This window comes from Amblyraja radiata, chromosome 19 (genome assembly GCF_010909765.2).
Source record: "Amblyraja radiata isolate CabotCenter1 chromosome 19, sAmbRad1.1.pri, whole genome shotgun sequence".
NCBI classification, from domain to species: domain Eukaryota; kingdom Metazoa; phylum Chordata; class Chondrichthyes; order Rajiformes; family Rajidae; genus Amblyraja; species Amblyraja radiata.
In genome coordinates, this window is record NC_045974.1 from 24,157,787 (window position 1) to 24,181,064 (window position 23,278).

The window sequence follows — 23,278 nt, forward strand, 5'->3', positions numbered from 1 at the left end:
CTTTGTGTTAAACTGAGCCTCAGTTTTCTGAAATTTACTCTGGAGTTTAGATAGGGCCTTACTAGTACTAAATATTAAGATAACTGGTAGACAAAAAAAATGCAGATACATTTTGCTGTAATATGTTTCCACGTTGCCTATTGCATATAATGCAATTGATGAATTAGGGAGCGCTATTTCTATTATGCGAGCATAATACATCGGTTTCAATGTAACATACAGCCTTTTGTATTTTTAGTTTGAAGTAACCACATTAAATATAGAGCTATTAAAAAGGCCTTCATCCTTGAAAATCCTCAAGAAAAAATAACTGCTATTGCGAGTCTGTAACTCTCTAGCCCTTAACCCTCTTTTCCCCTTTGACACAACTACTTTAATGTAATTTTCTGTAACGCAAGGTTTCTTTGGAATGCTACTGAGGCATTATAATAGAACTAATTGTATGGAAATCTAAATTTTAAATGGAAAAATACTAGAAATACTCAACAAGTCAGGCATCATCAGTGGAGAGAGAACCAGAGCTAATATTTCACATTGATAACTTTTCATGAAAACTTAAGACTGAGGTAAAGGACCTTCTAGAATACTGCATTGAATTTTGACCGTAAGAATTTTAACACTTTCATGGGGAGAGAGGAATGGTATAAATAGCAGCAATTACCTCTTTGATGCCTCATAACTGGATAATATATCCCCCAGGAATTCCATTAGCTCACCAACAAGGGGATGTAATTCACCATACCATTTCTGCCTGATATCCAGAGCACATCGAAAACATTGTTCAGCAACAGAAAATATTCCGACATGGATGCTAAGAAGACAATGAAATTACTTTAATCATAAGTTTTAAAGGATGGTCAATGACTAATACTGTAACTTCTAGAAAGTATATTTCAATCCAAGTAGGAAAAATAAAAATATACTATCAATATTAGCTAAAATTTGACTTTCATAATGCCTTTAATGGGTTTGGACATTCGAAGCATATTACAACCTGTGAGGAATTTTAGGAGTAGTTACTATTGTAATTCAGGTCATGTGGTAACCAATGTCTATCCATCAAGCCCCCATAAACAGAAATGTGAAGATGCCCAAGTAATCTATTCTTTGTCATGGTGTTGGTAGCGGGATAGGAAACATTTAGAGGGATATTGGCCAAATGCAGGCAGGTGGAATTAGTGTAGATGGGGCATCATGGTTGTTATACGTAAGTTGGGCCTAAAGGGCCTGTCCCACTTGGCCGTCATTTGCGCGACCTGGTAGCATGTGGGTAGCGCGGGACGGGCGCATGGAGTGGCGTGGAGGAGTGTGGAGTTGCGCGCGGCATCGTTCTGCACGAAATCTTCGCGCGCCACCGACCTGTCGCGTAAATGACGGGCAAGTGGGACACCCTGGCGCGGCGCCACGTCACACCAACAGCAGCAGGCAAGCTATTGCCGAGCTCGGCCTGGGGCTCACGGCCGTTGCGGATCCGGATCCGCCCCCACTCCTACTCCCAGAGTGGGGCCAAGACGATTGGAGATAGACACAAAATGCAGGAATAACTCAGCGGGACCGGCAGCATCTCTGGAGAGGAGCAATGGGTGACATTTTGGGTCAAGACCCATCTTCAGACTGAAGAAGAATCTCAACCCGAAACATCATCCATTCCTTCTCGCCAGAGATGCTGCCGGTCCCGCTGAGTTACTCCAGTATTTTGTGTCTATCTTTAAATGGCGTCACGCTCTCCAGACGGCTGTGCGGACGCATGATGACGCGCGCGACCGTTGCGCGACTGTCTCGCGTCATTCACTACCGGCCTGTCGTGTAAATGACCGCCAAGTGGGACAGGGCCTTAAGTGCCTGTTTCCATGCTATATGACTGAGTCTGTATTGGTCAGATTAATGGAGGGAATTCCCGCATTCTTGTCCATTGTATATGTGTTGGCTTCAGAGGCCATCTTACACGTTGATTACTCATCTCATTTGAAAGTCGGCATCATGAAATAGGCAGTACCTACTTATGCTTGAGTTGAGTGTTGTATTGTTAATGTTTTGGGGATGGAACTTGAAGCCATAATCTATTAACTCATAGAGTGTAAAAGTTACAATCAAGCCATATGCTGGAATCTTCAACAAAACACAAAGTGCTGGAGTATGTCAGCGGGACAGGCAGCTTCTTCAGACGAAAGAATGGTCCAACACAAAATGATGCCTATCCATTCCCTCCACAGATACTGCCTGAGTTACTCCAGCACTTTCCTTACTGAGTTCCCAGTCCTCCAGCATGTAGTTAATGCACAAGGACTTCTGAAGGGGTCGAGCATAAAAACAGTAAAGAGGATGATTAATGTTTAGTTCCCTGTGAGCACATTGATAAGGTGTAGTAACAGCCTTTGATGTGAAAAGACAAGCAGAAGTAACCAGTAAACAAACTTACTTCTGGAAACCTTCAAGAATTTTAAAGTTTGCTTCTCCGTATGGACTGTGGATTTTTTTTATCATTTTCTTTGTCTTGAGTAGGATCTCATCAACTTTGGGGGAGCCTTCATTCATCATTAAATTAGCCAGTTTACACAACAACTGCACTGCAAGGCAAATTAGCAATTAAGTTGCTCTATTCAGATACCAACGCAATTTAAGAAATTGCAGCATTTATTGTTACAGCTTAAGGGAACTGATTATTTCATTGCTTGAAGGTGATTGACAAGTGCATCTGAGGGGCGGTACAGTGGTGCAACGGTACAGTAGCTGCCTCACAGTGCCAGATCCTGGGTTCGATCCTGACTACAGAGATCATGGGCTGTGGAACAACTAGGATCAATCTAGTTTTATAGGATGCAAACCGAGTGGTTTTGTTTAATTATGCCCAGTAAAAGTTCCATCAGCTTTCCATTAATGTCCTGGTAATGAGGGACAGGTTGAATTACAAAAAAAAACAGTGCTGGAGTAACTCAACATTTCTGGAGAACGTGAAATAGGTAACGTTTCGGGTTTGGACCAGGGCCGGCCTTAGGCCGATTGGACAGATTGCTCCCAATTGGGCCCCGCGAGTAAGGGGGCCTCGCGCCACAGTTATCTACTCTCGGCTCGGGTATATCTACCCCGGATAGAGGGGGGAGAGAGGGGCGGAGAGAGAGTAGGGGGGAGAGAGGGGCGGAGAGAGAGTAGAGGGGCGGAGGGGGAAGAAAGGTGTAGACGGGGAGGGGGGTGTGAGGGGGAATGGAGAAGGGGGAGAGGAGGAGGTGGTTCATTCGCTCATGGCAGCGCTCCCGTCCCTCCAGTCACACACACAACCCCAGCTCCACCCCTCTCTCTCCCCGGGGACAGGGGCGGAAAACCCGGGGGTGCCAGAGGGGACACGTCCCCCCCATGTTTTGAGAGGTGGGGGACATGCCCAAGTTTTTGTAATCCGGATTTTAAAACCCGGTGAAATCTCTGCTTTCCGCGAGACAGTGGGAGTGAGACTGAAGATCGAGGGTGCCGATTGGACGAGAGAGACGTTGGTCAGCAGGCAATGGGGGCGGGACATGATAATTCAGCGCGATGATTGGAGGATGGAGGAGTGGGGGGGGGGGTCGACTGAGGATACAGTGCGGTGATTGGAGGAGGGAGACGTGGCACAGACCTGCGCTTCATCTGCAGCCAGGATCGATCCCGGCCGGGTCTCTGGCGCTATCCCGCCCCCTCCCGAGTAACCCCCCCCCCCCACCGGTGGCCATAGAGGTCGGCAGCAAAGATCCTCCGCTATAGGATCTTTGGTCGGTAGTCAGACTGGCGCGGTGCCCCCAGGCCCACAGCCAGTGCAGAGAAGCAGCGCTAAACCAGGTCAACTCTGCCTGTCCCGCCAGGTGAGCCTATAGCCCTTCCTGGACCTGCGGGAAATATGGCCAGCGCGGAGAAGCAGCGCTGGTATCCCGTCAGTCCAGCCAGGGCTGTAGTTAATCCGGTGAGACAGGCAGTTGAGCTGCATTTAACGCTGGATTGAGCCTCCGAAGCCTCGCGCTTGTGTGTGAGTGTGAGTGTGCGCATGCGTGCGTGGCCGCCAAAAAATTGTGTACCCCGTCCCCTCCATGTTTTGATAGCGAGTTCCGCTCTTGCCCGGGGAGATGCGGTGAACAATACACGGAGGGTCGGGCCAGGGGTTGGAGCAACGTTTACAAACATCGGCCTCAGCTCACACCCGAACCCCGGCATCCGCTCCCGCCACCGGCCCTCTCCTCCCTTCTCTCCTTCCCTCCCTCCTTCCTCTCTCTTTTCCCTTCTCTCATTCGCTCCATCCCTTCTTTCTCTCCTTCCCTCCCTCCTTTCTCTACTTCCCTCCCTCCCATCCTTCCTCCCTTCTCTCCTTCCCTCCCACCCTCCCTTCTCTTCTTCCTTCCCTTCCACACACACATAACGCACAGACAACTAACACACACAACTAAGTTAGGATGGGGTAGAAGCCCAAAGGGTAGGATAATAATAATAATAATAATACATTTATTTATGGGCGCCTTTCAAGAGTCTCAAGGATGGGGCCGAAGTCCAAAATTTAATGCCTGGACTGGTTTTTCACCAATGGTTATTGGTTTTCCAGGATCTATTTAATGAAATTACTTTTTTTCCATTTCAGTCACTAAAACAAGTGGTATTGTAACTATGTACTTTTCAGAGGTGATCTACACATTTTGTTTGTTACATGTATGCAATTTTATATTAAAATGTAGCTTAGATCTGTTTGGTCCATTAAGCGCACATTTTAAGCGCACATTTTGATTACTTTCCATTCTACCATCGAGATATAAAGTCTATAACAGACTTTAATTATATTTCTATGAATCTACAGACCTTGGCTGGGAACCTGGGGCTCACCAAAATTGTTCCTAATTGGGCCCCGCACCCCCAGAGGCTGGCCCTCGTTGGGACCCTTCTTCAACTCGAGAAGTTGAATTTATCCCGTGCCTCAAGATGTTCTCTAACATTAATTAAGGCTCACTCATGACAAACATATATTTTCCAGATAATAATTAAACTGAAAAGAACCATTGCATTCATTGTGGAACACTGAAGGAAAATAATCATTGAGGTTTATCGCCCAGGTTTTCAGACGGGATTGGCGCTCCCCCTAGATGTGACACAGTAGAGTTACAAACAGGGGATATAATTTTATAAACACATGGGTTTTATTCAATGTTCAGAATTAAAGTGCAAATTGAGGGGTAACATTTGCGAAAGGAAAAAATAATTTGAGAACCCATGCCTGCCATACACATAATATCCTCCCACCATCTAAGTGTTTTACCGGAGTCGTTGCCTCCCGGGCCACACTCTCATTTTACTCCTGCATCAGGAAGAACATATAGGAGCCTGAAAACGTTAATGTCTAGATTCAGGAGCAGCTTCTTCCCTTCAACCATCCTGCTATTAAACACTGCAACTTCTAAATAAGCTCTGAACCACGGTGTTTACAGAGTACTACCGTTGCATATCTATTGTGCTGCTGCAAGTAAAAGTTTCATTGTTCCATTTCGGGACATATGACAATAAAACTCTTCTGTTTTCACACTAACTTCTCTGGTATGTTATAAAGTTCACTTTCCTGAGTGACATACAATATGTTTTCTATTACCTGTGCAAATTATAATATCTGGAAGATATTTCCTGAGGTTTTTCGGTGCATAATCAATGCTGTGCAAAGCCCTTTGAAAATGCTTTTCTGCATTCTGCAAATTTCCCGCAGTGAGGCTCATTTCTCCAATGCAATAGTGCACTTTAAAATGAATCTCTGTTTCCATCAGGTTCAAAGGACATGACTGCAATGAATCAAAAACATGCTTCAGAATTTGCAGTAATTGGACTTTTCAAAGAATGACAAGTGATAGGATAATATGAAATACCGTACTTCTTTCAAAAATATTCAATTTCAGTATCTCTCTATCAACATGAATGGCAAATTATTTTTCTGTGTAATTCCCTATCTGCATTCTTTTCCCAGGCCGGCCATCCTTATTTCCCACCATCATATTTATTTACCTCAGTGTTTTGCCATTCTCTGGTCTCCCATCCTTCACATTGTCAGTAACCTCTGCTGTTTTCTCTGCTTTTCATGAGATTCTTACCTCTCAATAATACATAGCTTCACTTTTTACATCATTTAAAGTGGTTACTCTCATGTTTAAATTCTCAGACCTCAGCATGAAAGTGCTGGAGCGTGGTGACTCTTTGCGGTGCTGCAGCCTGCAGGTCATCTCCTTGCATTTATTATGATCGTTCTACTCTTTTAATGCTCCATTCTATCATAATTGCTAACAATGTTCTATTTAATCCACTTTCAGGTCTGGCGATCTTACAACCTTCAGGATTAAATGACCTTCTGACTAGACTCCCAGACCCATGTGTAATCAATCAGCGACCATCGAGATCCTCAGCCTTCCAACCCTCTGAAGCCTTGATCTGTCATAGACAATGCCCTGTCACTGTAGCAGAGTCCCTGACTTCCTGGAGCATCCGAACTGTGAAAATCAACAAGATCTGACGACCTATGTGCAACGGCAGTCTGCAGGAGAGATCAGCTACTCAAGAGTCGTACAGCGTGGGAATAGGCTCTTCAGTTCAGCATGACAATAATAAACCAAAACTTAAAACCTAAACCTAATCCATGCACAACTTCTATATTCCTGTGAGCTACCTGTATTCTCACTATACTCTTGATTTATTTAAATTGAACCAATTACCTGTTCCCCCATCACTTCATTTACCACAATGAAAATCACAGACTCCACAATACCCATATCACGACCCCAATCTTTTAAAAGAATTCCTTCATAGAAATTATATTAGGTAACGCACATAAATATTGCAATGTGTAAGCACATTTCTCAGTTCTATGTCTAGAGTTTAATGCATGTATACATTGAGCACTATTTTGATATCAGTTTTCATAATTTTATGTTCAGGAATACTAAAGTCAGTTAATCGTATTGCAGGACAACAAGGCTATTACTTTAATAAAGCACTTTTGAGGCAAAAAATATCTATAAAAATTTTAAACAAAAATACCTGTAGTACATAGTACAGCACAGGAACGGATCCTTCAGCCCACAATGTTTGTGCCGATCATGATGCCAAGTTAAACTGGTCTCATCTGCCTGTACATCCTCTATATCCCTCTGTTCCATGCACTTCCATGTCCCTATCTAAAAGCCTCTTAAACGCCACTATCGTATCTGCCTCCACTGCCTCCCCTGGTTCTGACTAACTATCATATCAATGCCTTCTCATAAATTTTATCTACTTCTATCAACTCCCCTTGACCTCCGGCATTCCAGATCGAACAACCCAAGTTTATCCCCTGGTAGCTGAAACCTTATAATCCAGGCAGCATCTGGTAAACCTCCCCTGCACCTTCTCCAAAAGCTCCTCGTCTTTCCTGTAATGGGGCGACCAGAACCACACACAATACTCCAAATGCGACTTAACTAAAGTCCTATAGAGCTGCATCATGACTTCCAGGTATATTTTTGTAACGATGTTTGTTTACGGAGAACCTTCCTGCTCGGAATATTATTGGTATTTAAATGCAGGTATGACAAAAAGGTTAATTTTACCATTGGCAGCAAAGACTGGGCAATCAGGAGCAATTGTTCTGCTGCTGTGGTCTTCTTGAGTTCTTTCAGAAACTCGGCAGTAAAACATATCAAGGCAGCTTGAACACATTTGTTGTACCTCATCGCTTTGCTGTAACTATCTGCAATGACAAACAATGTTCAGAGGCATGATGAAAGTTTTCCGTTGAGAAATTAAGGTCTCTAATATTTTAGTAACAGTAGAAAATGTTGGCAACCACGTCAGGCAGTATTTGTGGAAAGAAGGAGACTTATCATTTCAGGTCAGAGACCCTTCTTAAACTGAAACATCTTCAACCTGAAATATTCACTTGTTTTTCTTTCCATAGATGCTGCCTGACTTGATAAGTGTTTCCAACACTTTCTGTTTTTATTACGTATTTCCAGCATTTGCATTTTTTGATGTTTAGTTACTTATTTTCACTTATAGTCAACTCTTGCAGTGAGAAAGGAACTGACAAAGTTTGCTTCTCTCTCGTGTTTATATACACAAGATGTAACCAAGAAAACAATTTGAATATATTATGAGCATACAAAGCTTTCAGTAGGAAGGAACTGCAGATACTGGTTTACACCGATGATAGACACAGGATGCTGGCATAACCCAGTGGGTCAGGCAGCATCTCTTGAAAGACGGAATGGGTGACGTTTCGGTTTGAGGCCCTTCTTCAGACTTAGAGTCAGGGGAGAGGGAAAGTAGAGATATGGAAGATTTCTATAACTTCAAGTAACCATTGCCTTCCCACTCTCCGTCCCTCCCCCACCCTGTTATCCTACTAGTTTCACTGTCCTCCTGATTAATTTTACTGTTTCGTTGCCTCGTTGTCACCTTCCCTTCAACCGACGGCAAAGGGCGGCATGGTGGAGCAGCAGTAGAGTAGCTGCCTGACAGCATTTGCAGCGCCGGAGATCCGGGTTCGATCCCAACTATGGGTGCTGCCTGTATGGAGTTTGTACGTTCTCCCCGTGACAGTATGGGTTTTCTCCGTGATCTTCAGTTTCCTCCCACACACCAAAGACGTACAAGTTTGTAGGTTCATTGTCTTGGGTCTGTATACTTGGTAGAAGTGTATGCCGGCTTGTGTTAATGTGAGGGGATCGCTGGTCGGTGCGGACTCGGTGGGCTGAAAGGCCTGTTTCCGTGCTGTATCTCTTAACTAAACTAAAGTAGACAATGGACCATCGTACATTTCCTTGATCATCGTCTACTTTGGTTATTCCTTTGTCCACACCTTACATGCTCTTTATACCCTTCCATATCTCTAGTTTCCTTCTCCCCTGACTCGCAGTCTGAAGAAGGGTCTCGACCCGAAACGTCCCCCATTCCTTCTCCCCAGAGATGCTGCCTAGCCCGCTGAGTTACTCCAGCATTTTGTGTCTATCTTCACTGTAATTAAGGGATCTGTTTTGAAGATAATAAAACAGAGCCACCTACTGGTAATGACATGGACTTCTGTTATTTACAACATTCAAGTTAATTAAACAAGAGTTCATTCAGTTTCAATCTTTAATTCCTTCAATTTTAAATCTTCAATTGTGAATCTTCAATCAGAAACTGAGAAAAATATCCTTTTGATGGTACCTGTGAATGTCGATTTATATTTCAATCCTGCTGATAGATTGGATGTGGCCAACAATTCATCTACCATGTTTTGATAGGAAACTGCAGGATCAAATCCTGCCTTTGATAACACATCCCAGTAACAGACAAGGTCCATTTTCAACTGGTATGAATGCTTTGAATTCTCGTAAATTGTATACATGATTCTAAAAGAAAAAATAAATAGTACCTTTTATTTTAAACATGATTTTTTATTGATATTAACTTTTATATTTCATTTTACTGCTATTGATATTAATCATCCAGCATACATAATCTGAGGGTACCAGGTCCATAATCAACCAACCAGGTTTGCAATGAGATTGCAACAGTTTTGGAAGGGTTCCTGACCATTGTGGTCAGAATGAGCTACAATAGTTTTAACTAGTGAGTATTATTAGCATCCTGTGAGACAATCAGGAAGCACAGTGGTGCAGCTGGTAGACCTAATGCCTCACAGCACCAGAGACCTGGGTTCAATCCTGGCCTCAGCGGTTGTGTCTATGTGGAATTTGCATGTGATCACATTCAATTTAATTCACATTAGGGAAACCTGCGTTATAGCAAACTTGTCCCACATTATTACATAGATGAAAAGGCATTTTTACTTAATTCATTAAAGGATTTTAGACATGTGATCTTTCTGGTTAGCTGAAATAATTAGTTGTTTCCAATAAATATTTGAGTTATTTAATCTATTCTAATAATTATAATGAATACATCAGAAATGCATCTCTTAGAGGAATATTGTAGCGTTGCAATTACAGCATTTGAGTTGGCTGTAATTAAGGAATGGTTGGCATTTAAAATAATTGGAAAAAAAATTAAGGTGAAAAAAAACAAAGAAAAAGTAATGTAGATGAACAGAGAAAGTAAGGTAGTATTAAAAGGAATAGATATTAAAAAGTTGCAAGAAACAACAGGAGGTCTGAAGGTTGGAAGCATTTTAGAACCTAGCAGAGAAAATCCAATCCAGTGATAAAGGAAAGAAAAAAGGTAAAGCTGCTGCCTCACAATGCCAGAGACCCAGGTTTAATCCTGACCTCGGGTGTTGTCTGTGTGGAGTTTGCATGTTCTCCCTGTGACTGCATGGGTTTCTTTCGGGTGTTCTGGTTTCATCGCACATCATAAAGTCGTGCGGGCTTGTAGGTTAATTGATCTCTGTTAATTGCCTGGAGTTTTCAAGGGGTGGATGAGAAAGTGGGATGACATAGAACTGGTGTGAACAGGTCTGCGTGGACTCGGTGGGTCGAAGGGCCTTTGATTCCATGTTATATCCCAAAACGGAACTAAACTAAAATGTGGAAAGAGTGGCTAGATACATAAAAATCTGAACTGCAACAGCTTTTATAGGTAAGTAAAGGGAAAAGGATTAACAAGGACTAATGTGGGTCCCTTTCCATTAATGGCATATAAAGAAATGACAGAGGAATGAAACAATTGCTTGGTGTCTGCCTTCACTGAAGTAGACACACAATTGATGGGTATATCAGTCAATCAAGTGTCTGGTCAGACAAGGAATTGAGAAGGTTAAATGTTAATCAAAAATAAATTTAGAAAAGTTGGTGACTTTGAAAGTTGATAAATTCCAAAGACCTTATCTTAGAACTTTGAAAGAGATGGGTTTAGAGTTATTGGATGCTCTCGGGTTACCATCGTCCAAGATTCTATAGATTTTACAATTGTTCTGGTAGTTTGGATGATGTGGCCCCACTAATTAAGAAAAGAGGGAGAGAATTTAATTGGGATATCATAAGTTCATAAAAAACAGGAGCTGACTTAGGCCAATCGGCCCATTGAGTCTATTCCACCATTCAATCATGGCTGACCTATCTTTCTCTCTCAACCCCATTCTCCTGCTTACTACCCTTAATCTTTGACACCCTTATTAATCAAGAATCTATCAATCTCCACTTAAAAAATACCCAAAGACTTGGCCTCCACAGCCATCTGTGGCAATGAATTTCAGATTCACCACCGTCTGACTCTTCATCTCCTTTCTAAAGGTATGTTCTTTTATTCTGAAGCTGTGGAATCAAGAGTAAATGGACTCATTTGCAACAAGAATAATTTCTAAATATCATGTTTTCAAAGGTTTTCTGTGGAGAAGCAAGGACCTGACGACAGCATTCCCTGGAGAACAGCGCACATGCAGAGTGCAAACATTGCCATCAAATATCCTCCATTAACACTGAATGTCAATACCCACACCAAAATATTACAGACAATTATGAGCTCTAGTAAAAGTCATGTGTATTATGAGGTCCAGTTATAGCGTTTAATGGAGTTTTATCACATGGGCGTACGGCCCTCTAATAAGAGGTAGATGCCTGGCTAAAGGTTGTGACTGTGATGATTAAACACTATCTCAAACAAGATAAATTGTTGACTTACAGAGGCTTAGTTAGAAAGGTACATAAATCAGAGAAATCTCCACTTGTTTTCAGATGCCAAGGTAGCTCCTGGTAAAGTTTCAGAGTGTAAGACTGCCGTGACAAATACTCTTGAAATAGATGGTGAAATCTGCTCCTTTTACACGTAAATGGACTTTTTAAAGTGGATTCTTTGATTGGAACAATAGTACCTGTAATTTAATGTAACAAAAGTTAAACTACCCAGAGAAATAAGAATTGAAGAAGCAGATTATTTTTCGAGTCATTAAATAGTTTTTTTCAATTAGCATTCCCTGGAGAACAGCGCACATGCAGAGTGCAAACAATGTCAGTTCAACTTTGCCATTTTGGTACTTTGTGAACCACGAGGTGGAAATGCTTTAGCTATGATTTGAAAATTACTTACTTCTGGAATTATAGCCTTCCCATTAAACATGTTTGTGACCATTTTTCACTGTTCTGAGAATTTAACTCAATCTATCTGTTTGTGATCTTCATGAATGGAATGGCATCCATTGTCTAACCCAAAAAAGTAATTTCTTTAGTTCTGCCACTGAGCACACATTGCTTCTGGAGCGGCACAATTTAATGTGAGGTTTCTAGAGCAGGTCCCAGCACAGTACAATTGGCAGCATAGTGACACAGCGGTAGAGATGCTGCCCTGCAGCACCAGACACCCAGGATTTTGTGATTACAGACACCATACACTATACCCAAAGTAACATTGCTCATATTGCTAATTCCATATTGCATTACAGTTACTGCTGATGGGAATTCTGCATAATTGTCTGGAGAATTGGTCACCATTTCATAGTGCAACAACAAAAATACGTACTATAGAGTCAGAGTCATACACCATAGAAACAGGCCATTTGGCCCAACTTTTACACGCCGACCAACATGCCCCGTCTATGCTCGTCCCACCTGCCTGCATTTGGCCCATATCCCTCTAAACTTATCCTAATCATGTACTTGTATAAATGTTTCTTAAACATTGTATCATTGTTGACGTGTGATTGAGATTCTTTAACTGTCCATTATAGATAATGCAAATAAAATATGGCTCTCACACTTTAATCGTCATCGTCAATGTTAAGACATATATATTTTACCTAGTAGGAAATATCCTACAGCATCCTGTACAGAGTGGTGAGTGAAATTCAGCAGTCCATCTGGCATTTCTTGTATCCACTCCATGGATGCAGCCCGGAAAAGAATCCAGTCGTATTTGCTGACCTTGTCTGCCCCATTGTAGCCCAGATACACCAGAAGCTGATGGATGTCCACTTCAGTTAATCCGCAACGTGATATACTAAGCAGACAAAGGACATCAACTACCCATCCCGTCGGTCCTGCAATACATACAAAAGGAATAAAGAAATAACTGTAATTTTAAAAGTCAGGTTACAATAGATGCAGTACATTCCTTTAAGTTACCTAATTCTTAATATAAATTTACTTTAAAGAAGAGAACAGAATCTGTGATGCTCATGCCACCAATGCTACAGCCAGGCTAATCGCTTCCTCAAACATATTGTGAGTTTGAATTAGATCATAGCTGATCTGCCCTTAATGGTTCCATAACCCTAACGTCTAATAAAATTACATCAACTTGAATTGCTAGATTTCCTCCCCTCTTTAGTGGAGTTGAAGGTTTCCACCATTCTTTGTGCGGACAAATGCTTTCGATCATGACAGTTGTTCGAGCTTTAATTTTATGGATTTTCTTTGATGTGAACACCCCACAAAGAGAAAAAGATTTTCTCCATTGTCATACGTCCCGAAACAGAACAATTAAATTCTTACTTGCAACAGCACAATAGATATTTATACAGAGTACTCTGTAAAACCCGTAATAAACAAGAAAAAAAAAGTTCTGTTTATTTTCTCTTTTGCACTACCTGTGTGCTATGATTGTATTCATGTATATAATTATCTGACTGGGTAGCACGTAAAACCAGCTTTCCACTGTATTTTTGGTACAGGTGACAATAATAATCCATTTGGATACTTAAGCAATTGGCCTGGTTGGTTCAGGTGAACAGATTATCTGCACTGTCAGCACTATGTCACTTTAACATTACATGGAGTGAACCATGGGAGAAGATGAATAGGATATCTGGTGCAGTTTTCTTTGCCGTTGTTGAGGATGGAGAGGCACAAGGACAGTATTTCCAATTAGCTTTCTGCTGCCCACCACCATTCTCGACTAATAGTAGACTCTTGAGTTTCACACAGAATGATTGCACCATTGGCTACTTTACACCTTCTTCAGCTTCTCTTTTTAGATTTTTGGCCTTTTTACAGTTTGTAGGTACTTCTTGATTGATGCCTGGTGATACAAAGTAGGTTTCTTCATTGGTCTCTTATCTTGCTCGAGATGCTCATTGGGAAGACTTTGCATGGTCAACTGGGCTGACCTACTTGGGCAAATCTCTACCTTATTTCATGTCTGTTCAATAAAGCGACCAATGGCTCCTCCATAGAACATAGAAATTAGGTGCAGGAGTAGGCCATTCGGCCCTTCGAGCCTGCACCGCCATTCAATATGATCATGGCTGATCATCCAACTCAGTATCCTGTACCTGCCTTCTCTCCATACCCCCTGATCCCTTTAGCCACAAGGGCCACATCTAACTCCCTCTTAAATATAGCATCACTGAATAAACTTGACCACAATTTCTGTTTAGAACTGTTTAGAACTGAACTTGTCTCAAGTATAAACTAGAAAACAAAATAGATTGAAAGCATATATTTGCTACAAAATAAAATAACAGTGAACATTATGCAGTTGTCTTTCCCAGCATATTGTTTCTTTTTGCAGATTCTGCTTATTGTACACAATATATGAAAATATAAATTACGGAATCTAACCTGAGCTGGAGCAATCAGAAGTACTAGCAGAGGTAGCGATGTCATTTCCTCTCGTAGTTGTTCCTATGTCCTTAATCCAACTGTAGTCTTCAATCCATCGCTTTAGGACAGCATTCCACAGCTCCGGAATAGTGTGACAGGCAAGGTATTCCTCCAGATAATCAGCCTTTCTGAATGGTCCAGATATTTGGAGCTCATTAGCCAAAATAACCAAGACTAGTGGTAAGCAACTCAGTTTTATACTCATAATATTTTTAATTTGGCTCTGACTTATTTCTTCATGGTGCCCAGTCAGATGTGCCTGGAAAATCTTGGCTTGTTCTTCATAGTTCGGTACACTGGAAATATGCACCACCTTTACATCTTGATGCTTTGACAGTGATATATAGGCCATGTTGAAAACGACAGTTGTTACAATAAGTCGACACTGAGCTGGGAGAAATTGTGGAAGCCATGAAAATTCCTTTACCTGTACAGAAAACAGATAACATCAATTAATCAACAAACATTTGCAAAGTACGGATTCCCAGTAATCCAAAGGAGATGTGACAAATTGCTGATTTTTCTACTTTTCATAAACCTTTTATAAATAAATGTAATTAATCATCAAATCACATGACGATGGGCACTGAGCCATGGAACTATGCCTAGTTTTGTGCAGAGATTCAATATTCTAATGAACCAACACCCAAAGCAAGTATGTATTAAAACCAGTAATAGTCATAGAGTCATACAGCGTGGGAGGAACAGGCCCTTGGGGTCTGATGAAGAGTCCCGACCCGAAACATCATCTACCAATGTTCTCCAGAGATGCTGCTTGACCGCTGAGTTACTCCAGCACTTTGTATCTTTTTATGTAAACCATTACCAGTTTCCTGCTCCTATCTGAAATGATAACTCTGTTTCCCTCTCCTCAGATGCTGTTTGACCTGCTGAGCATTTACCAGCATTTTGTATATTTATTTCAAATTTCTTGGCAAGATTTTCATTGCACCTGCACCTCATCGTACTTGTGTGTTTGAAAATAAACTCAACGACATGGGTTGACTTGACTTGACTTTTCTATTTTTAATGACAATATACCAATCTCATTCATTTTCTGTAAACTCTGAAATACTGTATTATGATTGTTAGGTTTCAGATTTATAAACATACATTTATTTGAATTTATTATTAATAATTATCACCATACCTGCTGTGCTGATAACCCACGGGTCCCGCATAGCCTGTCGGCTCCATCTATCACAAGCACACATGGCTTCAAACCAATTGCTGCTATGAAGGCCTCACAAAGCATGTGAAATATCCATACATCTGTTGGATTCTCACTGAAAACACTGGGCTGATCTTCAGCTCCTGAAATCCAATTATAAAAAATGTTTCATTCTCAATGTGAATCATCTCAAGTGCGTTTTAAAATGTGCCAACTGCAGGTATGGTTGCTCATAAATGACAAATACACTCCCCGTCTTTCTAATCTTCACCTGATTTTGGACTCAGAAAACGGGAAACGTAAGGCTGAAGTTGACGATGACCTATGTACGAGGTTGGCAGATTTGAATGGTGACTTCCACTCAAACATGGTGGGAATGCTACCATTACTAGTAGGTAAGAATCAAAGTTAAAGTGTTGACTGCGGTGTCAAGATATTGCCAGAGACTCATGAATCGTCCCTGCAAGTTAACTGAAAACTAGTTAATTTTGTTGGTTCTGCTCTAAACAATCTTGTTTATCAAGTGTGTAGTCAATGTACCACATGAACATTGAAAGAGGTTTAGGTTTAGTTTAGAGATACAGCGCAGAAACGGGCCCTTCTGCCCACCGAGTCCGCACTGACCAGTGACCCCCGTACATTAGCATTATCCTACATACTAGAGATAATTTACAAACTTTATCAATGCCATTCTGAAGGGTCTGAAGGAGGGTTTTGGCCCGAAACGTTGCCTATTTCCTTCGCTCCATAGATGCTGCTGCACCGGCTGAGTTTCTCCAGCACTTTTGTCTGCCACTATCAATGCCAATTAACCTGCAAACCGGAGCACCCAGTGAAAACCCATGCCGTCACGTAGAGAACCTACAAACTCTGCGCAGACAGCACCTGTAATCAGGTTTGAACTCAGGTCTCTGGCGATGTAAGGCAGCAACTCTACCGCTGCGCTACTGTGCCACCCCCAAAGGTATTAGATCCCATAATGGCAAATGAAAGTTTCAGACTTGGCCTTGAGCACACCAATAAGGTGAAAAGTATATTTTTGCATTGACTCAATTGATTTCAAATCTGAATTATGGTGGGATTAAAATTTTTCTGTTGTAATATTCCACAAGCATCCAAATAATAAGATGCAAAGTGTGAAGGACAGTTTTGCTCTGATTTCTTCCTGCGGTATTGAAGAAAACATTTCTCTTTTTAATCCACCATAACACTGCATTTGAATTACAAGTGCAACTCGTTGTCCACAAAGATCATTAATAAACATTATTATCTATTTGGATATTTTGGAAATATGCTCCCTAGATTCAAGTATATGCCAACACCAGTAGAATGATGTGCAAATGAACTAATAGTGAATAGTTCAACTTTCTTAAAGCAAAGATTTCTGTCTGGCAAAGAATAAATCTTAACAATATTTGTCTGATTCTAAAACAAGTATAATTACCAAAATATTCAAGACGTAGTTTTAAAATACAGCGTCTCATGAAAGACATGATGTCATAACTGGCAGAACTGCATCCAACATATTGAGATAATACCAGGACATTGGGATTTTCCTTCCTGAAGTATTTTAGCCAGTTGCAGATCATGGCTGTCTTGCCACAGCCTCTATCTCCAGAAAGCAATAGGAGAGAATTACAATCAAATGTAATGTTTGGCCTGCATATCAAACAGAAGAAATATTAAAAAGTGACCAATAAATACCTCGATAGCCATTTCACGTGTTGATTCTGCTGTAAATTTATTAGTTCAGGGAAAACGTTAATGAACTCAAAGGTCATTGTAAAATCACAGATAATTAGTTGCTAATATATTGAATTATTGTAATTGGATTTCTCAGATTGTGGTACAGGTATTACTTTTCATGAAATGGACATTAATTTTAAATATCATTGATCACATTTTCCATGTAATATATGACCTTTATGAATGAGGAATGAAGGAAAGGGTTAACGTTTAAGTTAGCAATGGATTATTTTTGCTCATCATTTTGCATTTAAAGCTACCATTTGTGGGCGCACGGTGGTGCAGGGGTAAAGTTGCTGCCTTACATCTCCAGTGACCTGGGTTCGATCCTGACTACGGATCTGGATGGAGTTCGTACGTTCTCCCTGTGACCGTGTGGGTTTTCTCCCGGTGCTCTGGTTTCCTCCCACATTCCAAAGACCAGCATGTTTGCAGGTTAACTGGCTTCTGTAAATTGTCCCTAAAGTGTAGGTTAAAACTAGTAAACAAGTGTTGGTCAGTGTGGACTCGGTAGACTGAAAGGCCTGTTCTATACTGTATCTCTAAACTAAACTAAACTAAATTAAATTTATATCAAGACCCATACAGTCTATTTTATATAGTGTTGCAATCTTTAGTGTTTCATATTCACCCTGCAGGACAATTCATTGTTGGTGCAGTAATAACAGTAGGTATTTATCAGGATTGTGTAAACTTATGTTTTGCAATAATCTACCGAGAATAGTGAAAGAATAAATGATAAGAATAGGTGATGTTAGAAACACGACAGGACAAAAAATGAGAACACATTCAAAATATAAAACTAGAAGTTCAGTAACTCAATGAGATGTGGAATTGCAATGTTGAGTTACAATCCTGGAACAAACTTCGAACCCTTTTCCTTTTATTTACTGCACCTTGGCTCCACGATACTTGAGTGACTGGCTTGTTTAAGGTCAGTTATCTTGCTATTGTCTTCAATTTGATCACCATTTTGTGTCCCATCATATTGTGGAAAAGCAGCAAATGCGTCCAGAATTTCAAAAACTCTCTGCGTTTCTGCATTTTCCACAAATACTTTGCAATATTTTTGGGCAAATGCTTCATGATAAGAAAGTTCGAGGTAACTCTCATGATCTGAAAGAGAGAACATTTTTAGCAAAGTTCATTTAGACCAATGATCTGCAATTTATTAACAGTACTTCACAATTCTTGACCTATAGTCCTTTCTGTTGCCTTCAATGATATACTCAAATATAACTATCTTTATCACAGAACACCATCAATTATCCCACATATTCTTCTGTCTATTAAAAGGGAATTTAAATGTGCGCTTCCTATCTACTGCCTCCATTTAACGTATCCTTATGTCTTTCTTAGGTTAGTTTAGTTTCGAGTAACAACACGGAAGCAGGCACCGGCCCCCGCTTGTTAATACTACCGTACATACACAATTTTACATTTATGCCAAGCCAATTAGCCTACAAACCTGTACATCTTTGGAGTGTGGGAGGAAACCAAAGATCTTGGAGAAAACCCATGCGGGTTACGGGGAAAACGTAGAAAGTCCATACAGAAAACACCCGTAGACAAATCGAACCCTAGTGTCTGATGCTGTAAGGCAGTAGCTCTACCGCTAGGCCACCATGCCATCCTATTTCTCATTTCAAATAGCAAAAGTATACAAGTTGGCCATAAACCTGTGGGCTTCCAGAGAAGAAGAAGGCACTGTCGCACTCCATCATACAATGATATCCACCAGTTCAGATACCAGAACATTGTAGCCATCAGAGTTGAGACACAATGAACTGCTGATGATGGAACTTTGCCTGGAACGCAAAGTGCTGGAGGAACTCAGTGGTTCAGGCAGCATCTCTGGAGGACATGGAACGTTTTGAGTCTATGGTAGGGTCCCGACCCAAAACATCACCTCTGCAAGTTCAGAGTTGAGATCTTTAATTGATGATAGAGATGGCAGCAATCCAATCAGTCTAAGGGAAACAGTTAGCTCATACACCAGCGTACCGAGCGATAGGGTCATATGCCAGTTCAGCTCCAGGAGTCATTCATGAGAACTACTACATGGAAGCCAATGGAGGAAGGCTGATAAACATACACATTAAGATGTTTGTGGCACTGTCAGGTTTCTGTAAAAGTGTGTGTGAGATGGAAGATTTCAGCTACAATCTTGCGTACAGCTTCACATGGAGCCTGAAGTCCAGCATAAAACATGTGGTCAGCTCCATGTCGGCACTCATTGCAGTTTAGCAACTGGCGATTGATGTTTAAGTTTCCACTGACCAACAGACAGAAGCCACACACATGCACTGCAATAAGAGCTCTGACTTTACTCATGTGGGGATGGTTCGTTTATCATGGCACAGCATTTAGATGGACCTTCAAGGTGTCACAGAATTTCAACAATCTGCTCTTCTAGAACATTACTTATTCAAGATACAGACACTGCCATTGTACAGCACAAATCTGCTGTCTTCTCTCAGGAAAACAACATTATGGATCCACCAGTCAGGGCCCTAAGCAATGCCATTATCCAGCTAGCCCCCTCATGACAATGGTCCAACCTTGAGGATGGACCATTGAGGTCAACAGCTCTTTACCCAGTTCTGCAACTTCCTTCGTGATAAGTAGTGGAGCCACAAAGTTGCCGTCCTGAGAGAAGATTTGTGCTGTTTTGAAGGAAACTTAGCCTTGAAAGGCCATCACGATTGTAAACACACAATGATGATTATTGCTTAGTTTACATAATTGGGACAGAAGTTGATGATAGATGACCAGTATCAGATAGTAAACACCATGGCAACTGTTTCACCATTCCGATTGTATTCTCTTGGCCAGAACGAGATTTGAAAGTTCCTTGAAGAAAGTTCCTCAGTGAAAGATGATGTTTTAGCACAATCTGGTAGCCAACATAGATTGCAGATTTTTAATTTCAGATATTAATTTTATTATTTTAATTATAATTCTACAGCTGTTATGATGGAATTTGTAATCAGGGATTTTAATTTAATACTAAATGTTAAAACTGGCCATGAGAAACATCAATATTCATTGCATAACTATCCTACATTAACTTTGCATGTGTCTAATTGAAAATTAAACATGCATAAAACTGGCCTTAATGTATTTTTAGACCTGGTCCAAGAATTATACAGGGGTGAAAGAACTAAATGCAGAATAAAAGCAGTGAAGCAATGGGATAAAAACATTGAAATAACAAAAGAAAATATTTGCAATCTCTGAAATTTCACTAATGCTCAATGGATAAAGATTCAGTGCGGTACAGATGGTAGAGCCATTGCCTCACATCACGAAAGACATAGGATCCATCCTGAACTCAGGTGCTGTCTGTGTGGAGTTTGCACGTTCTCCATGGTTTTCTCTGGGTGCTCAGGTTTTTTCCAATATCACAAAGACGTGCGGGTTTGTGGGTTCATTGGCCTCTGTAAATTGCCCCTAATGTGTGTGGGAGTGGATGCGAAAGTAAGATAACAGGACCTGTCTGAACAGGTTGATGGTCAGCATGAACTTGGTGGATTGAAGAGCCTGTTTCCCTGCGGTATGTTTCAATCAATTCAAGTGATGGAATAGTTTTTTTTTATTCTTGGTGGCAGTATTAAAAAATGACATACAACAGTTTGGTTATATGGTGTAACGCAGACAATGGATTAAAATATGGATATTGAGATTTTTTATTTTCTTCCACCACTCTATCCCTTTCCCCCAAGTGTTGATTTGAGTAGTTAGTTCTGCTATTACACAAGAGCTTGTCAATATCCAAAGTAACTATAAAACGGTTCTCTAGTTCCCAATTGAAATAGTACTATAACCAATTCGGCCTGCCTAATACAAATAGTGTTCCATAATTCATCAATCGTATTATAATTTTAATTTTAGTTTTAGTTTTAGAGATACACCATGGAAACAAGCCCTTCTGCCCACCGAGTCCGCATTGACCTGCGATCACCCATTTACATTAGTTCTATCCTACACTAGGGACAATTTACAGAAGCCAATTAACCTACAATCCTGCACGTTTTCAGAATGTGGGAGGAAACCAGAGCATCTGGAGAAAACCCACGCAGTTGCAGGGAAAACATACAAACTCCATATGGGCAGCACCAATAGTCAGGATCGAACCCGGGTCTCTGGCACTGTAAGGCAGCAACTCTACTGCTGCGCCACTGTGCCACCTCATATCCAATTGGTTTTATAGAAACATGCTTAAGAGCTGAACCAAGTGTACTATTTCCATTTCCTGCTCTAGAATAGTTTTCTCTTACATTATCGTCCAGTTACATCATCATTCAATGATTCAATGATACTCCATCATCATCAATGCCAAGACGATTACTGTGCATAGACCTTTTCAAATACATGAGATAATCTTACCTGTACTCAAATGAACTGAATCCATGGGATACAACTTATCAATTATATTTCTCCAATCTTTCAAGACCGCTTCCCCTAATTCTTCTAATGTCCTAAAAAATGTGACAGGTAATCCTTTATTGACTATTTTTTCCTTCAACTCCCATATCTTCCTTTCTTCCTCATGATCTCTGCTTTTGTAGATATTATATATGGGCTGTCTTTTATTTTGTGGGACATTCAGAAGTATATCATCAATGTGCTGAGGATCTCGATAGTAAAAGAAGCTGGATCGAGAGTCATTTAAAAAAGCTGCTTCGGTTATCTCAAGCTCCATCAGACTGCAGGTTAGGTGGGGTTCATTCAATATCCAAGAATAACCGTTATTTGCTGCGATGTATATATTCCTTTCTAGCTCGGATAATCCTTCTATATCTGATTCTTTCGCTGAAAAGCATGTTGTGCTATAGTCACCATATGTTTCACCTAACAAGCAAAGGAGGAAAGGGGAGTGCTTGGTGATATAATCTAGCGTTATCTTTAGCTGGTGGGACTTTGTGTTTGTGTGGTGATATCCCTCTTTCAGAGTTTGATGTATATCCATTACTTTAAAGCAGCTTCTTCTGGTTTTGCAGAAATCACTTAAAATAGGAAATATATCGCTTTTTAAATACTTTCTTTCCTTTTGAAAATCCTTCACTGATGAACAGAGAAGCACCTCAATGGGTGGTCGGTAGATACATTCAGGGTGTTGTGCAAGGTATACATTTTCCTCTCTCTTGGAGTTCCTCAACTTTTTTAGAGATTCGTTTACATTAGACATGGTTAAAAGATTTCACACAATTTCTAAAGTTGTATTTACAGGAACACCACTTCTTTCATTCCGGTTAAGACTTTCAGCATCCTTGTATTGTTTCTATCCCTAAAATTGTAGAAAGTACAGATGAAATTAAGTAAGCCATTCTGGTGATGGTTGTATATCTTTTTGCCAGGTTCACTACGCCCATTCTTGCTGTAAAACAACTATGGTTCCACGTTTCCACATCGCTGATAACTTCAGCTTCTGTGCAGCTGTTGAAATAGAATTTTTAAAAGAAATCACTGTCAATTTGTGGCTGCAATGGAAAAAAGTGCATATCTCTAGTATATTTAGAAAAAAAAGTATTCGATTGTTTCACAAATAAAATATACACTACAAGAGAAAGATAGAAGCCATTTGTTTTACAAAACAAAGAAAAAAATATCAGCAGCAGGAAGCCATACAAAACAAAAAGGATATATGTATATACTAGACCAAGGGGGACCCGTTGGGTCCCGTCCCCTCAACACACGGTTGTGGGGGGAGGGGGCGGCCTGCAGCGTCACACACACTAACCAACCCCTCACACACACACATTTACCACCCCACTAACACAAAAACCACCCCATTGATATTTTATTAATATTATTAATTCACTCCTTTTATCTATTCCCGGCCCAATCCCCTCACGCATGGCCC

General features: G+C 40.8%; 1 protein-coding gene and 1 long non-coding RNA gene across 2 annotated transcripts in view; one reads left to right on the forward strand and one right to left on the reverse strand.

Moving 5' to 3' along the window:
• The window catches only part of LOC116984018 (tetratricopeptide repeat protein 41-like), a 34,685-nt gene that overhangs the window by 3,030 nt on the left and 8,377 nt on the right, over positions 1–23,278 (reverse strand). Inside the window, exons 2-13 of the mRNA XM_033038048.1 lie at positions 21,802–22,851; positions 18,309–18,528; positions 17,111–17,325; positions 15,646–15,809; positions 14,454–14,922; positions 12,692–12,931; positions 11,581–11,770; positions 9,169–9,353; positions 7,569–7,708; positions 5,591–5,774; positions 2,420–2,567; positions 662–811 (exon numbers count right to left, since the gene is read on the reverse strand). Coding sequence (XP_032893939.1) covers positions 662–811; positions 2,420–2,567; positions 5,591–5,774; positions 7,569–7,708; positions 9,169–9,353; positions 11,581–11,770; positions 12,692–12,931; positions 14,454–14,922; positions 15,646–15,809; positions 17,111–17,325; positions 18,309–18,528; positions 21,802–22,603 — 3,107 coding nt within the window. The 5' untranslated portion in view covers positions 22,604–22,851. The remainder of the gene's footprint in view (positions 1–661; positions 812–2,419; positions 2,568–5,590; positions 5,775–7,568; positions 7,709–9,168; positions 9,354–11,580; positions 11,771–12,691; positions 12,932–14,453; positions 14,923–15,645; positions 15,810–17,110; positions 17,326–18,308; positions 18,529–21,801; positions 22,852–23,278) is intronic.
• LOC116984019 lies at positions 3,769–6,611 on the forward strand. The gene is made up of 2 exons (XR_004414861.1): positions 3,769–3,830; positions 6,297–6,611. It is a non-coding gene; the product is annotated as an uncharacterized LOC116984019 (long non-coding RNA).